We start from the raw sequence: 17,748 nt of genomic DNA, 5'->3' as shown, positions 1-17,748 counted from the left end.
CCCCCCAAATGTTTCGTATTAATATAAGCGATGGCCTTTTGACTCGGTGTGTGTTCTCACTGTCAAATTTTCTTATTGCTAGAGTTCCCTTAAATAGTCTGACAGTCATAATGCTGAATGCCGATCTCACGGTGACAATTAAAAGATATTTAGAGATATTCATTAGCTGAGTCGGGAGTCTTCAAACTCTGTTTACGCTTTTAAGACCTAAACTCCGGCTTGATGCAGACAGAATTATGTTTGAGTCAACACCTTTGTGAAGTTAATTAAAAATATATACATATGAATAATGAATCACTTATATGAGTTTATTTAGTACACACAGAAGGTCGTAATGTATTTAGGTCAGATTTATTAAAAGTATTTATTTCAGTTTGAGTGACAAACAATTTTTTATGATGCAATCACAGAGGCAAAATCAATTAGCTATATGAATGAGATAAACAAAAATGGGCAATCGCTTTTGATTTAAATGATTCAAGTGCATTATATTGATTTAAAATCTATCAAGAAACATATCAAATTGTCTTTATTTGAAGGAAATGACACATTTTATAGTAGCCTACCGTCTAGTTTATTCATAGTTTTCATCATATACTCTAAAAACAAAAATTTAAAAAATAAAGTTTTTGTAAAAAAATAAATAAATAAAAAATAGACAGTTCCACTATATGAGTTAATCCAAATTTAAAATCAACCGTGCTTGAATCGTGTATTGAGATCTGTATCAAATCATCTTTTATGGGAGAGATGCACAGCCCTATATGACCTTATTTTATTATTTGAGAGAATTCAGATAATTGTCACCAACTACGCCAATTACTCTCATTGATGGCAATCTTGTCGATTACCCTCATCTGAGTTTTGGTTGTCATAATAAACTAAAAGACAAAAACACAGGGACATTCCTGATGAAAGTCAGGGAGGAAAACAGACTCACGTTGTATCTCTTAGGAACTAAAATATGGATTTTTTTTCTCTCATGTCAAAGTGGTGCTGATTGTTTCTCTTGCATCTGGACAAAAGTAGACAAAATGTGCCACTATCAGAGCCACCAGATCTAAAAAGTGACTTTTGCACTTTTCAAAGGTCATTTGATGTCAATGCGCGTATCGTACGTGTGTAAATTATCCTCTTTGTTGATTGTCGTCTGAGTTTGCAGAAAATGTGATTTTTCGCACCGAAGTAGCATGATACTCCAATTTCACGAAGAGACACGTTAGAAGGCACGAGGCATTTCACTTATCTGGAAGGCTCACGATGGCAGACTGCAGCAGCAAAATCTGATGGATGAGTAGACAGGAAATTCAGAAGATTTAGGGAATTAGCTCGCCGATTCCGTGAAGACCTCGGACTACCTCTGATTTATAGATCCATCACTTGGGGCCTATTGTTGCCATGTATAAAATTAATTCCCTCCACCAACTATGTTATATCTCTCCTTGTAGAATAAATAAAAAAAAACAGCATGCTTTCCAAAATTGCCACTAAAAAATGTAATTGTGTGAACATACTGTCTCCTGCAGAGGTCATGTGTGCTATACGACTAACTCGAAATACGTAAAACATAATCAGGAAGTGACTGCAGTGGTGATGGTGGGTCACATGGTATGTTCTGAGCAGTAGAACTAAAGGAGGCCATTAGGAGGCCTCCACATGCCACATCACGCAAGACAGTCATGTGCAGAAATTAAATGTGAGTTTCTCCAGATAAAACTGGACAATCGCCGATGACTGACGGCGTGATGCAACCATGCTTTGATTATGCGGAATAATTTGACGTCATTTATGTAGAATAGTGTAAATCTATACTTAACTATTTTTTAACAATGGGATTTCTGCTTTAAATTCTAGATCACCGGGGGATCTTCTGTTAACACTCATTAGTATCCAAGACTTCACATAACTTAGTCTAACAAAATATTGGTTTTAGTTGAATGATTACTGCCAAGGAGAAAGTCATGAAATTGGCAGTTGTGATTTGTTCTGATACGCGCCCAACCACTCATTTTCAAAAGCAGTTGGCCTCATCTGTGTCACAAGTGAAGTGGAGCCCGTCCCAGCGGACTGGATTGTTCCCAGTCAATCGCAGGTTACGTACAAACTATTGAGACGAATATTCAAGCCTGGACAATTTTAAGTGTTCGATTAAATAAAAATTTATGTTTTTGGAATGTGAGACAAAGCTTAATCATCCAGAGAAAACATATACACAAGTATGGAAAGAACAGGCAAAAATATTCGAAAACTGCATTCACTTTGAGTGTTAGAAATCCGTCTAGTCCCGTTCGACCCCCAGCAGCAATTTATTTATTCATTTACTCAAGTTGAAAAACATTAAAAAGTTCACAAATAGCCATTGTAGTCCAATAAAATTCATATCCCCCTGTGTGTCAATCTTTCAGTTAGTTGCAGGTTACAGTAAGTACATGTTTGAACGCATTTACAAAGTCTGCAAATGCATTCATAAAATGTAGGCTCAATGAAGATAACGCAGCATTTTTTCCCCATAATCCCAAATGGAAATCATGTACCGAAGACATAAAAACAAAAACATAAAATTGCTAATGAACTTTTAAACTACATTTTTAAACGTATTGATATAAAGCACGCCCAATGCTAAGAACATATTTTTTTACTTGCACATGTAATGGTATTTTTACTAGAAAGATAATTTGCAAGATGTGCTCTTCGACACATTCATGTAGCCTCCCGAGACCGCATAACCGTGGTAAATTTGTCCAAGATTGATATGGATTTCGGCACAACGTGCGGTCGAACCCCACCGGAAGTGACGTAGTATAGCCGAAAAAGGAGGCCTGTGAATTTGGACACAGCAACTGTCAACTGTAAAAGTTGGTGGGAAAAACACGGATAAGTTTTCATTAGTCTTCCGAAAATCATTACAAACCAGGAATTTTAATGCCCTCCCAAAAGAAAAATCGATGAGTCCACTTAAAACTACTAGGAGATAGCGCTGCGTTTGATGGTGCCGGGAGAATTTCGAACGTCAAATCATGTCTTTTGCTGCCTCAATTAAAGCAAGTCGCCCATCGTGCCTAGAACATTTTGACATTGAGGAGTGTCATTCTACACTTCTCAAACGGACTGTTGTGTCACGTGACGTGAGCGTGTGCCCATCCATTTGGAGTTGAACTATCTTCCGCCCTCTACACACCCCCAGCAGTGTCACAACGGCGGGGAAAGTACAAATAAGCTTGCCATAACAAAGTCGAGCAAGAGTTTCACTTGAGCATTCTCCTAATTTCATACGGAGGGATTTGCTTTTCATTGACGAAATGGTGGAGGAACTGTTGGTGTTGAACGAGGCTAAATTCAACTCGGTGAGTTCTAGAATTATATCACTTTTCTCACTGAATGTTTTAACACGATTGTGGTGTTTTTCTTTCGCATTGCAACTTTCAGCCGAGTGATTTTGTGTGCTAAACACTTGCGTGAGTTTCAACGAACCCTTAATGTGAACATACTCTGGAAAATTCAAAATAGAAGAATGCCGTTGAGTTTAGAAAGAAACATCAATGAGGGACTCGAGGAAAAGACATAATTAAAACAGCAATATATTAAGCAACACACTTTAATTGTATTATTTTTTTTTTTCCAAACAAATTTCGACTTCCAAAAATAAAAAGTACTCATCTTGCTGGTAATGAGGCAAAATCAAATGCTGACTGGGCAGCATTATTTGCTAGCACGTGTTGCAGTTTCTAAATTTCTAAATTAATTTTCTCAAAGTGTCTATGCATGAACAGAGAAGGTCTCTGCACCAAACTGTATCTTTCTAAGGCCGACAGCTAAAAAATGTGACTTCCCCAATTAGTGCTGGACTTTAAGCATGGCAGTAAAAATGTAATGGGAAAGCGGCTTGGCTTTTGATTTCTTCATTGAGCTTTCATATTTTCATTAGTTCCCTCTGGAGATCGGGTTTACATCGTACTAATCCCAGTGTTGTCTGATTGAACGGACTGGCAAAAGTATCCAATTGTATTGCGGCATTCAGCCACGAATTTGAAAGCCATCTTTTTTCATTCATGGTTTTTGACAGCGACAACACACTTTTCTTCCTGCTAGCTTTTGGGACCAAATCACAATTCATACACAAAACCAGGCGTGGAAAAAGTTCTCACGCTGCACTTATGTAGAAGTACAGATGCATTTGGCTACTTGTGTTTTCAAAAAAAAAAGGCTGATTAAAAATAGAAGTAGTTCTGATTCCATTTCTGTACTTAAATAAAAAAAAATCTGACCCTCACATTTTCATAAGTCGCCCACCGAATTTATAGTTTTTAATGATAACTCATTATACTCGTCGCATACTGGTTTTCAAACATCCCTGGCTCAGCTGTGATGCCAACACATGTTCACATAAGGTGCAAAGTTATTAAGTTGGTAACTGAACCACTTGCTTTTAAGATTTAGCTTCGGCACGCACACTTTAGAATTCCCCTCGACAAGCAATTGTGGAATAAAGTATCATTCTATGTCTGTCTGTAATCTATCCTCTTCTCAGAACCTCACAAAGTCACTGCTGGCAGTGGCTTTTCTGGCGTCGTTCGGCAGCTCCATGCTCTATGGATTTAACCTGGCTGTGGTCAACTCGCCTGCGCAGGTTTGTATCGCTGATACGTGCCGGGACGATGTTTCGGATTTTCATGTGGGGTCATGTGGCTTTGCGTGTTAAATTGAAGAGCACTTCCGTCATGTGTCTTGATCAAGCCACCAATGCTGAATTTGATACAGAGCTGATCTTAGAAAAATTCCCGTTTCACCCCATCCTGAGGCATGGGTGCTTCATGGTTGGTGTACGGTGCTAAATCAAGCACGTTATATTGTACGATGATATGCAGGATTTGACTGAGTCTGGGCAATACAACCATCGTCATTATGTACTGATTATCCGGTTTAGGGTCACTCAGATGCTGGAGCAATAGGGGCGGACGATATGAGCTAAAAAAACATTTTTGAGCTATTTTTTCCCCCCAAAATTTGCTAACAATAATTGGACAATATTCAACAAGAAATATTCAAAAATCTGCATTTGCGTCCCAGAACATTTATGCATAAGCAGCATTTGTGAATAGTAGCTCTTGTTTATATTATCTATTGTTTCATACATCTTCTGCAAAACATTGTTCAATGATATTGTACGGTAATATTTAACAATGAACATCTTCAAATTCTGTCTAATCTTCCATTGGTTTTTGGAAATAGTTGCCACTTAAATGTGTCAGATTATTCCAAAATGACAGAGATCATACATTTTTGAGCTGCAGTAAATCTTGAATCATTCGCAGAATGAAATTTGATCACTTCCTCCTCCTTTGCTGACGCGCACTGATTTGCCAAATGTCTTTTTCACCGCTTTCTCCATCGACAGACTCATTCCTCTTTCCTTTTCGAGGCAGTATAAGTACTCGATAATTGATAAATCGATTTCTAGTCATCAGGAAACCTATCATCCAGGTGTTTGGAGTGGAAAGAAACCCAAGTAGCCGGACAGAACATACGCCAGCAGAGGGGGGAAACATGTAACTTCAACACTAAAAGTTCAGAGCTGAGATTGTAACCCAGAAGCTTTGACTGTGAAGCAAACTTAATAACCGCTCATGAAATAATGTCACCTTCATAATTGGGATAGTTTGGAAGTGATTTTTTTTCTCTCTGAGGTCATGACCCTGAATTGTATATTTCCCAAAACAGCAACCCTCTGCTATAACATCTCATGACTTGCCTTTTTTTTGGGTGTCAAAGCTTAACACAATGAAGTAGCTTCTTATTTTTACGCACCACGTCTAGAAAAAGATCCCAGAGACCTGCACGTCATGCAGTATTACAAATTGACATGCTTGTGATGTGGTTAAGACAAAGCTTTAACCACAGGACATGTGACTTGGAGGAGTCATTATGCATTAGTTATACCAGTCTTGTAAATTGACAACCCTTCATGCAGTAAATCTACGCTTTAAACAAATAATATTAATAATCATATCATGTTTTAACTGACCAATAACGTAATAAAAGTCTTGAAACCATAATGTAATAATCTGGTACACGTTTGGCCTGGTAACCGAGACCATAATATAATAATACAATAATATCACTTTTTTTTTTTTTTAGCACCATCTTCATATATGTTCTGAATTCACGTGAGGGAGCTTGTTTGTCATCATTTATATTGCCTTTCTATGATGCTTGCTTGGTGGACGGAATACAGCAGTAGCATTGACTCTGATTCTTTTTTTTTTTTTCCATTAGTACATCAAAGACTTCTACAATGAGACGCTTCGAGAAAATTATGACTGGACTCCAGATGAGCGCCACCTCACAGTTTTGTATTCCCTCACTGTGTCCATCTTTGCAATTGGTGGGATGATTGGAGCACTGTTCGTGGGACGACTTGTAACCAAGTATGGAAGGTTAGTGTGTTAATTGCATGAGTGTCATACTCAGCCAACATGGCTGCAAGCAGTATCAAATGCTTACGATTTGGGGGTTAAAATGTGTGCGTCTCAACAGGAAGGGGACCTTGGTGAGATCCACTGTGCTTGTGTTTATTGGAGGAGGTCTTATGGGCCTCAGCAGAGCGTGGAGGGAGCCATCCATGGTCATCATTGGGCGCTTCATTGTTGGAGTACACTCCGGTAGGCCTGTCTATTACCTGAATATAAAAAATAAATAAATAAAAATTGGCAAAAATTCCCAAAATGGTTTGAAAATGTTCCTTGCGCTGTGTTATCGGGGTTGCTTAATTTATGCCTAGGGGGAAAACAACTTCAATCCGCTGATTGAAAAAGAACAAGGATTTCAATTAAAGGGGAAGTCCTCCACCCAATTTTTTTTCACAAGAATCTCTTCTATGTGCCTCCACTAGTCTAAACACGGCATTCTGATTATTATTGCATTTGTCGACTAAAAATGACACCCCAGGGATCAGATCATAACCAATCATGGCTAAGATTCGGAGACCAGGTGAGCAGTGATTGATTGTTACCTGAGCAACTGTGATGTCATTTTCAATCGGCAGAAAGTAAAAAAAAATTTCCACCTCCTGAGATGGCTAAAAAACGGGTGTTTTTTGCTCCTTAACGCATGTCCCACAAAGGCAATATTAATCAGAATGCTGTGTTTAGACTTGTAAAGGCGTATCAAATATTTTCTCACCAAAAAAAAAAAATGCTGTTGACTTCCCCTTTAAAGGCCTGTGTTACGTTCTCGCTCTTCAATGAACAGGTATCTCACTCAGTGTGGTGCCAATGTACCTGGGTGAGATCGCACCCAAGAATCTGCGAGGCTTCTTGGGTCTTATTCCAAGCATCCATATTTGTCTTGGGGTCTTCATTGCTCAAGTCCTGGGGCTCCAAGAGCTGATGGGAAAGGTATCGCCATTGCGTTTTTCCAACCGGAATGTTCAGTATATGCGCTGTCTTCTACTGTACATTTGAGCTGGATCTTTCCTGACAGGAACATCACTGGCCTCTACTCATGTCCTTGATTGTATTTCCAACCCTGGTCCAGCTGATGCTGTTGCCATGGTTTCCTGAGAGCCCACGATACCTCTTGATAGAAAAGGGGAATGTTCACGCCACCATTGCAGGTTTGAAATCATCTTCTGTTCAAGTATCCATTTTCCATAACTGGAGCCTATCCCAGATGTCTCTATGTGTCTTGATAACCAATATTGAATTCAATTGTTTCTTCAACTACCACATTGTAAATGCCATGTCGTCTGTCCCCCAGCTCTCAAGTGGTTCCGTGCTAAAGGCAACATCCAGTTGGAGGTGGAGGAGATGCAGGAGGAACAACGCTCTTTGTCCTCCATCCAGACTGTATCTGTTTGTGGACTCCTCATGGACCGGTGTGTTCGCTGGCAAGTCTTCACCATTATTGTGGTCAACATCGGCATGCAGCTGTCTGGCATTGATGCGGTGAGTCGGGAAAAGTTGGATTGACTCGCTCATGTTTGTGCAAAGGCTGTGCGCTTTTTATGGCAGCTACCCGCAAATCTCCCCCCCCCCCCCCCATCTGTGTGCCTTCCTGTCCATACGTCACAGTCCCACTAAGCAGGGGGCAAACAACCACGCCTCATTATCTTCAGGTCTCCTCTCTCAGCGCTCACCCTCATTGGAGGGTTGACCCATCTACATTCAGACAACACACTCCGGTATTCACTGCACTGTGCCAGTGGAAGCTGCAGGCATGCTGGTTCACGGGCGAGAACAAAATCCCAGCAGGGGGACACCCCGCTGGGTCTGCCAGTCCCAGATGTTCCAGACTGCCGCACCGGAACATGAACAAAGTGTGTTCTTCATTTTCAAGCATTCATAATGAACACATGTGATCCATCCATCTATTTTTCTGTCCAACTTATTGTTATTGTTGAAGAGTGATGGTTTTAAAGGGCTTCACACTGTGACCAATATGCTTGCAAATGCACGACTTTGCTTTGTGTGCTGTGAAAAAATGGAATCTGGTCGCTCAAGTGAGTGCATGTAATGCTCATACCGGTAATTTGCTTGAGGGGGGCGTTAGAATTTCAACAAAGGCGCTTGGAACTCTGTGTCCGTCTGTCAGACTGCGCACAAAAAGCGTGTTAGTGATGCACGTCAGGTTAATTCCTTCCCGTATGAATGAAATAAATAAATATGCAAGCCGGAATGTATACTTGCCACGTTAACGACCATCTAGCTTAACTGGCACTTATGTCGCTTGCATTCACTGACGCACTCACGACCCGCTCTGCATTTTGGGAACAGAGACTGCCTGCTTGTCTAGTCTCAGTGGTACATGTTGAATTATCAAGACTGCAAACTCCTGCTGTTGTAAAACATAATATGTATATGGTTGGTTGGGTCTCGAAATATCCAGCGATCGCGAGTTTAAAATGCGGAAAAGGATATTGTGTGTGTTTGTGTGTGTGTGGCTCTTGGATCACTTGGGCCATTTGTGCCATTGTGGTTCAAATGGATAGCTTCCTAACATTTTACATTTTTTTTTCTGTGTGCTTAATAATGTAGCAAAATTTCTAAAACTATTAACATCTATCGCAAAACCATTCACAAAGTTTGCAAAACTGCTTTGAAACAAACACTGTTTTGTTCACTCTGCAATCAGGCAGAAAAAAAAAAAGCAGTTCTGTCGGCTGGGGCGTAGAGGCCATCGTGAAAAGATCGTTCTATTTCCGGGCCAGTATTATTATCTGAATATCAAACTATTCAAAAACTGCAGCGCTGCTATAACATCAGTTACTTTCCGAATTTCACAATCTGTTGATGGCTGGCGACCAGTCCAGTGTAATTTACATAACCCATCCTGTACAGCAAAAAAAAAAAAACACTGTAATGTCCGAAAACTGTGTATTACTAAGAAAAAAAATCTACGCAATTAATTAAATGGATGGAATTCCACATGCACACTTCACACCCACCAAATGGTGTTGATCCCTGAAACTGTCAGCAGCTATTAGAACTGGAGTTTCTCACGTGAAGTTCCATCTGTCGGTGTACAGACGTCTTTATCGTTAATTGGACGTGTAAGAAAGCAAAGCAAGGCGCATGGGTTTAAAAAAAAAAAAAAAATGAATGCCATTAACTTCACCGTTACCTTTTGAGTGTTAAACTCTGGATCGTGACCTACAATTTCATGATATGCACAGCAGCACGCAGCTCACCTTTCCCTGACAGGAAAGTTATTAACATGATCCAAGTGGCGCTTAGAGGACAGTTGGGTCTTGAGTTTAGAAGATTCAGCTGAGTGGTTGCAAGCAAGTGCCGTGAGCCCTCAAGGCGCCTTCCTTGTACTGCACCTTGAGGGATGACATCTGCCCAGGAGCTGTTCGTACCAATCACTGCTTGCTTTGTTCATCCTGCTGCAACAATGCGACTTCTCTAAAACTTAAAGATGGAGTCCAAGTTCATTGTATTGACAATGAATCATCAAATCTTTCTATTTGTTTTAATTTAATCGTGCCACGTTTTTATTTTCCGTTGTCATTTAAGCAGTCAAGGCCTTCAAGGCCTTCTCTGCTGGCCTAACAAAGTCAAGAAATCCTGATTATATTATATCCTGGTGTTTATTTATTTATTTTTTTGGTTAGAGTTTTTATCCAATCAGAATTCAGCTAGCTCGTGTTGCTAGGCAGATTTCATAATACCAGTAGCACGCACTATTTGTCCGAGGCCTTCAGATACAATTGTGCGGGTGTCTGTTCTGTATGAATGTGAGGCTTTTACAGCTGATAGACAGTTGCGATAGCCAATCAGATCACGAGTTGATGACAGTAAGGCCTTCTCGGTGGCCTTTACGTTGAAGGTGATCAACGCGTCTTGTGATTGGATACCCAACTGAATGCGAGGGTTGTGTGACGGGATGATAATGATCACGATGACGAATCGTATGGAAATGAGACGACGAACGTTGATTGTCATGTTGTTCTCAATTTCAGATTTGGTTCTACACAAATGATATATTTAAGAATGCTGGAATTCCAGAGCCCTATATTCAGTACACCACAGTGGGAACCGGCGCCATCGAGGTCATCTCCGGAATGCTGGGTGTGAGTGCACACATGCTGAGATCATGCTAACATCACGATCATGCTTCACAACCTATCACATGAATGACAATTAAAGGCAAATATAATATTGTGTTGTGCGGTTGTTCTAGAAATTGAAATCATGAATAGGTGACTGAAAATGCAGCTCCTGGTTTCTCATCTTGCAGTGTTTTGCAATTGAGCGTGTCGGTCGGAGACCTCTGATGATTGGTGGTTACGTCTTCATGAGCCTCTGCTGTGCTGGGATCACAATGTCGGCCCACTTCCAGGTACACCGCCATCCAATTTGTCCACTTAAGATCAAGTTTTTATCTTTTAAAAGGATTTTGGGATTTTCATTTTTATGTTGTATGATTCTTTAGCGTGTATAATAACGGTTGACAGTGTGTATTTTTCGCCTACACACTGCAACTAAAAATGACATCCCAGTAGCTCAGGGCCCAGTTAATGACCAATCATGGTCCAGCTTGCAAACGTCACATGACCAAACACTGCGAGTGGTCATTACCTGAGACCTGAGCAAATGGGATGTCATTTTCAGTCGACAAAATGCTTAAGCTGCTTCCCTTTGCGACCGGATAAGTGGAAGAGAATGAATAATAATTATTATTATACTACTAATAATAATTATTTTTATTTTATTATTACAAATGAAAACCTACAACATGAAATACTTGGGGTAATTTCTAGAAGCTTTTACACATCGCTAAGGTGGAATGAGTTTATGTGGGTTTGTTTCCTGACTTTTTTGTACGTTCCTGTCGTTTTAATGTATGATCAATAAATATTTTAATCGCAATATAATAATATGACAACTTGTTTGACCAATCACAGGAGCAGCTGTCCTTCATGCGCTACATCAGCGTGGGCTGCGTGGTTGGGATTATTGCCGGCTTCTGCATCGGTCCAGGTGAATACGAAATCAAAAATACTATTGTTCTAATAATACCGTAATTTCCGGACTACATCTTTGTGGGACAATCCCACGGTTGTAATGCATTATAGTGTGGCATACGCTTCTAATCAATAAATAAGTTCATGCAATATTGCAGGATGACTCCAGATATGCCCAAAAAAAAACATTTGGGTTCAATGCAAACAATTTTAGACCAACTTGCAGGGTCTTTCCCTGTACACAAGGTAACACTGCCTCCTCCTGGTCGCACAAGCTGAAGATGCAGCCTGGCATCATCCCCTCCCTTTTCGACTTCTCGCCTGCACACAGATATTGTATTTCATTAGTCTTGTAAATTAGGAAGTCTTAAGTGCCACACTACATCCATTCCCGCAGTCATTTATACAAGAGAAAGAGTTGAGTGAAGTGAATTAAGAGGCAATCATTTACAACATTGGGAGCCATGTAGAGTGGACCTGCGAGGATGATGAATTGGGGAGAATCCGGCATACACAACGTCATTCGTCAAGCAGGCCAAAATCTATACTTGAGCGCACAGATGAGGGTTTGCGTTGCCGCAATTAGACTTTTAATGGCTCATTGTTCATCAGCTCGGCATGATGAATGCGGCTTCCGTCAGACTAAAGCCTGCGCCGCGCCGTGACGCCTCCCATACATACCGCAGATGTTGACAAATTATGGCCTCGTTATTAGCCTGACAATATTAAAGCTTCATCTGCGCAATTATCATGCGCAGATAACGAGGACGGCATTTGTAACACTTAACGTTCGAGCATTAGGGAGAAAATTCTCCATCACTTTTAACAATGAAGAATTATGGATTCAAAGCCAACGGACAGAAAAAAATCTATGAATACAAAAAAAAAAAAAGTACTGACTCAGGTATTTTTCTTATAGTTTGTTCTTCATGAAATGAAGCACATATTGAAAAAGGAGCGTCATGTTTTTGCCCTGATTAATGTCAATGAAAAAAAAGTCACTTTTGATTTCAGGAAAACTATTTGCTGCCTAATTTCACCTGCTGTGACTTTTTCACAGGACTGTCTGATGTAACCTTAATTATTTACAATTCTGTACATAAATGCGTGTTTTTTCCGGATAACCCGTTTTCGTCCCACATTCCAAAGACATGCATGGTAGGTTAATGGAACACTCTAAATTCTCCCTAGGAGTGGTTGTGGTTGTGAGTGATTTTGGCATTCTGATTAATATTGCGTTTGCAGAACAAGTGACAAAATGGCTGCCCTCTGAAATGGCCAAAAATGGGTGGATTTAGCTGCTTAACGCATATTCCACAAACGCAATATTAACCAGAATGCCATTTTTTAGGCTAGAGAAGGCACGTTGAACATTTTATTGAAGAGATATTTTTTGGGTTGACTTCCCCTTTAAGGTACATTTTGGTTACAGATCAAAAGATGAATATGGGGCAAAGGAATTCCAGCGTTTATTTCATGGTATTTGCATCTTGATGTGAATTTATGACAAAGCACATTTTCTTTTTCTCAATAACATTTAATATTTAATATAACCCTTACTTTCAATAGCTGTATCAATCCTGTGATATTGATTTCAACCTACTGGTGCATTCTTCATTTGAAATACTTTTGCTGCAGCTGCTTTCACTTCTTGATTGTTTCTGGGGGTGGCGGTTCTTCTTTCAATCTCCTCTTCAGGAGGTGAAATGCATGTTCTATTGGGTTAAGGTTTGGTAATTAACTTGGCCAGTTTAACACCTTCCACTTTCGCCCCCTGCTGAAATACTTTGCCATGTTGGCAGCGTGTTTTGGGTCATTGTCTGTTGTATGATGAAGCTTCTCCCGATTGGGTTGGATGCATTTTTCTGTAAATTGCCGGACAAAATGGTTTTGTCGACCTCAGAATTCATTCTGCTGGTACCATCATGAGTTACAGCATCAATAAAGACAAGTGGGCCCATTCTAGAAGCAGCCATGCAAGCCCAAGCCATGACATTTCATCCACCAAGCTTCACAGATGTACTTGTGTGTTTTTTTTTGGATTGTAAGCAGATCCTTTCTTTTTCCCAACTTTGGCCTTTTCCGTCAGTTTATTACAGGTTAATCTCGCTCTCATCAGGCCATAAAACTGTGTTTGCTCATTTCAGAACTTCTTTGAGGAACAGAAAATGAAGGACACCTGGTTTAAGCAATCAATCTAAATGGCAACACCTGAACAACTAAAAAAAAAAAACTCACCAGTACCACCAATACTTTTGCTCACCTGAAAATTGGGTGGCTTCAAACAAAAGTTGCTCTGTCACACATCTTGATGTAAATAGCACAAAATAAAAACTGAAACTTTTGTCTCATTTTTTTAAATCCAAAACCCGAATGTCTTCTGTATACAAAAAAATATATATTTAAGGAATTGACCTTCCAATACTTTTGAAGGCTTTTGTAATTGTCTGCTATGTGGAAAACTGTATCTTAAGAAAGTTGACATTTTTCACATTCTCTTCCAGCCGGCGTTCCCTTCCTGATCACTGCGGAGCTGTTCAAACAGTCGCACAGACCAGCCGCCTACACGATGGGAGGTTGTCTCAACTGGTTATCCAACTTCACCATTGGCTTCGTCTTTCCCTTCCTTGAGGTCAGAACACATTCACGTTTGCACTCTTAATTATTCATGAAAATACATTCATGATTATGACATAAAACCAACAAAAGACCTTTATTGGCAAACCGTTTGGTTAATGCACATGTTAAGAATTACATTTCTGAATAAAAAAAAAAAAAAAGCACACTGAATTTCTTGCTAGTAGTTGATGTGGAAGTGGTTACTACATCTGGAACAACTGCTCTTCTCTCTTCTCTATTTTCATTGTCTGTCTTGGAAATCAATTTGGGTGTTCTCTGAAGCAATGATATTCAAACTAGATTTTAAAAAAAGGGTGGGTTTTGCTGCTGAATTCACATTCCGGAAACGGTATTAATCAGAATATTGTTTTTTGATGAGTGGGATTGTATAGAATGTTGTAAAAAAAACAAAAAAAAAAAACAACATTTTGAGTTCACTTCCCCTTTAGACAAAGAAGCCATAAATTAAAAGGGATTTATGTCACGGAAATTCCTCATGCGTCTGAATTAACATTCTTATTTAAAAATATATTAGCCTGTGCCTTTGTCAAATGGTTAAACCGAAAAATATGGACAAAAGTATTGGGCCTTTTTCCTTTGACTATAACTTTTCATACAATACATAACCTCTGCTGTTAATTTTCATCTCCCCCTCTTAGTCAAGCCTCCTCCTTCTTTTGAGATTAAGTCTCTCAAAAGAAACATTCACAGTCCCTGCAAAACCCGAGCGTCGTTAATCGCTCGTGGATGTCTCGTGTGACATGCTATCTTCTGTGATGACAACAATTAAAACGCTGATGCATGTCCTGCGCTGAAAAACGAACAACTATCAATCAAGTCGCGTTTAATCAACTCCCGTTTATTTATATCGCGCTTTCACGACAGCTGCAGCGGCAACAAAGCATTTTCCAGAAACACATGTGATACAACACAACAATGTGACCAAGAGATTAATTTCCTCTCATGTGCCCCCGCACAGCTGGCGACTGGTCCTTACTGCTACCTCATCTTCTGCGTAATCTGCCTGGGAGTGGCCGTCTACACCATCTTCATCATTCCTGAGACCCGAAACAAAACCTTCATGGAAATCAGTCAGATGTTTGCCTCCAAGAACAACATCCTTGAAGAGGAGCTGACATCCAACGGGCATCTGAAAATGTCGCACATGAACGGCTACGGGACGCTGGGCCATCGGGATGTAAAGTAAGTGGCGGACCTGCTCACTCTGGTCCCGTGTCGCCGTGGCAGAGGTGTAGACGGTATAAACAATGGCTATTGTAAAGACAAAAGTACTTTGGGCTCAACTCATGCGACTGGCGTTGAGTTTTCCAACCGAATCTTTCCAGCGTGTGACTTCAAGGTCACATGGCGACGCGTCTCTAATCTAGCGTCCAAGCATTTTAATCGCCATTTAGACCAGGACATTTGTTCCCCAAGTCCTATCTTCACACATCCCATGACTGTTCATGAGCGTTGATGTCATATGTAAATAAATATAACACCTCAGAAGAGACATGTTCACTTTCCTGTTCGTGCATTTTGAGTGTCTTGACCCCCCCCCCCAAAAAAAAAAGTATTTTTGTTCTTTTCTCACATACCAAATGTGATGTTTCTCTTTTTTTATTTAAGAGAGATGGATATTGTGGCTACTGTAGTAGTCATTTTATTCCTTGAGTTATTTATCAACATGCCTGTTGGTGTACAGTATGTTTTAAAATACTTCTTTGTATAAAAGGAATGTGTAGTCAGAGACAAGAAGTATGAAATAAAATTAAGAATTTATAACCCATTAATGTTTCAAATGTTTTACAACTTTTTGGGCATTCTCCTCTTTGTGTCACTTGCCTGCAAGTCAGCATTATTGCTTAATAATGCTCCAATTCTACAGCTTTCGTGAATGTTTTATGGCTTATAAAATCTCATTCCAATAAATACTTTAAGTAGCTGGTCAGAGCACATTTATTTATTCATCAGCTGTGGACTTAATAATGAACGAACGGAATAGTTAACCCACCAACAGTTCATAAAAAAAAAAAAACATAAAAAATAAATATATATATATATATATATATATATATATATATATATATAGAAACAATCCGTGAAGCACCCAGAAAAATATATTTTAAAAATTCTTAAAATATTTCAGCTGTACGGAAAACCATTCAGACTAATCCAAACCGCATACTGCCGATTTGAATTTTCCCATGTTACATTTGATGTAATGAATTCAAGCACGTGACAAACCAGCATGAGGTCTACATATATGCGAGTCAACCATGTTATTCCCCCATCGGTGCGGCAATGCGACATTAAAACATAATGTCCACCCCTGCTTCACATTGTGTTGCGCAATCTTGCTCTCTGTGTGCGAAATCCGCTGTTATCGCAAATGTGCTCGTCTGCAGCCTGTATAACAAATGCACCATGTGTCATGTGACGTTGACAGCCATACAGAACGCTGAAGGATCTCTTTCCGTCTGCCTTGCGGCTAGTTGATCCATCTGTCACCCCCTACCCCTGCTGCAGAACTAACACACACACACACACAAACACGCGAGTACAAAAGAATAATGTCACATGTTTGCGTGTCCGGCTTACTTAGAGAGGACAAAGTAAGAGGCAGCGGCGGTCGGTACATAATTCACGATTACCACACACACATACCTGAAATGCTCTCACACAAGAGCGTTTCGGTTGTGTTTGAGCGTTTCAGAAGGGCCCCAAATAAATGTATAATCCTGACAAAATAATATGTAATAAATGTCCAATTACCAGTATATTTCATTTACAATGCATTGTTGGCAACAGTAAGTGTATTTGTTTGGGAAACTTTCTCAACGCCTCCAACTCTTCATTTGAGTCAAATGTTTCAGTTCACCCGTCACAGCCTGCAGAAACCGACAGCTTGAAGTCTGGTAGCCAAAAACGGAAAGCGAAGAAGATTAGGCGGGACAATTTGTCACCCAGTTGTTTCAAAGGCAAGGTGGATGAGTGGTTCATGTGATGGAAGGTTCTGGAGCAACAGCTTGTTGATTCTTGTTCTATAGATGGTAATGTTCAAATTACAATAAATCATAACAGGTAATTGGCCATTTTGTTTTTGGTGGTGTTTGCAGAGATTTTATTGGTTTTTCCACAGATTCTAATTGCGTTTCATTTGAATGAAAGGGGTTATTTAGCATTTAAGTTTTGAATTTTCTGGTTATTAATCTTGAGAATTGTATGTGCTATTATTTAAAAAAAAAAGAGATGGTTTTGGGATCTAGGCTCTCAGTCTTGCAGCAAATTGAATCTACATGAATTTCAATACATTTTCAGTACATATGTCAGATTCTTTTCACAAATATGGGAATAGTCAAAATGTCTATAAAATGCATAGTTTTATGCAAAACTGTATCTATATTATCCGTTGACCTAATGGCCAGCTGAGGGGGTGTGGGCGGGTAGGTAGTAATACTTCATTTAATGGAGCCCAAAATCCCTGGCAGCGCCCTTGACCATAAACATCAGCTCATTTTGTCTGTTTGACCATACGGTCCAATAACTGAGTGCATCTCAGCATTTACTGCTACAGTCCGCTGTCACATAAAGAATGAATGAAAAGGGAGGGGGGGTGCCAAAAAGGAAACTAGTAAACCAACCTTTGGAATTGCAGGATGTTG

General features: G+C 39.8%; 1 protein-coding gene across 1 annotated transcript; it reads left to right on the top strand.

Annotated features, from left to right (window-relative positions):
- The first annotated feature begins 2,843 nt into the window (after window positions 1-2,843).
- On the top strand, window positions 2,844-15,872 carry slc2a15b (solute carrier family 2 member 15b). Its single transcript, XM_088302602.1, has 12 exons — window positions 2,844-3,344; window positions 4,529-4,627; window positions 6,274-6,434; window positions 6,535-6,659; window positions 7,249-7,394; window positions 7,480-7,612; window positions 7,756-7,943; window positions 10,460-10,570; window positions 10,738-10,839; window positions 11,405-11,480; window positions 13,969-14,096; window positions 15,063-15,872. The coding sequence occupies exons 1-12, from the start codon at window positions 3,300-3,302 to the stop codon at window positions 15,288-15,290; spliced, it is 1,542 nt and encodes a 513-aa protein (XP_088158728.1). The 5' UTR covers window positions 2,844-3,299; the 3' UTR covers window positions 15,291-15,872.
- Window positions 15,873-17,748: the final 1,876 nt, after the last annotated feature.

This window comes from Idiotropiscis lumnitzeri, chromosome 8 (genome assembly GCF_059441095.1).
Source record: "Idiotropiscis lumnitzeri isolate Australia: NSW breed Sydney's pygmy pipehorse chromosome 8, RoL_Ilum_1.0, whole genome shotgun sequence".
Classification (NCBI taxonomy): Eukaryota; Metazoa; Chordata; class Actinopteri; order Syngnathiformes; family Syngnathidae; genus Idiotropiscis; species Idiotropiscis lumnitzeri.
This window is presented reverse-complemented; position numbering and strand designations above follow the sequence as displayed.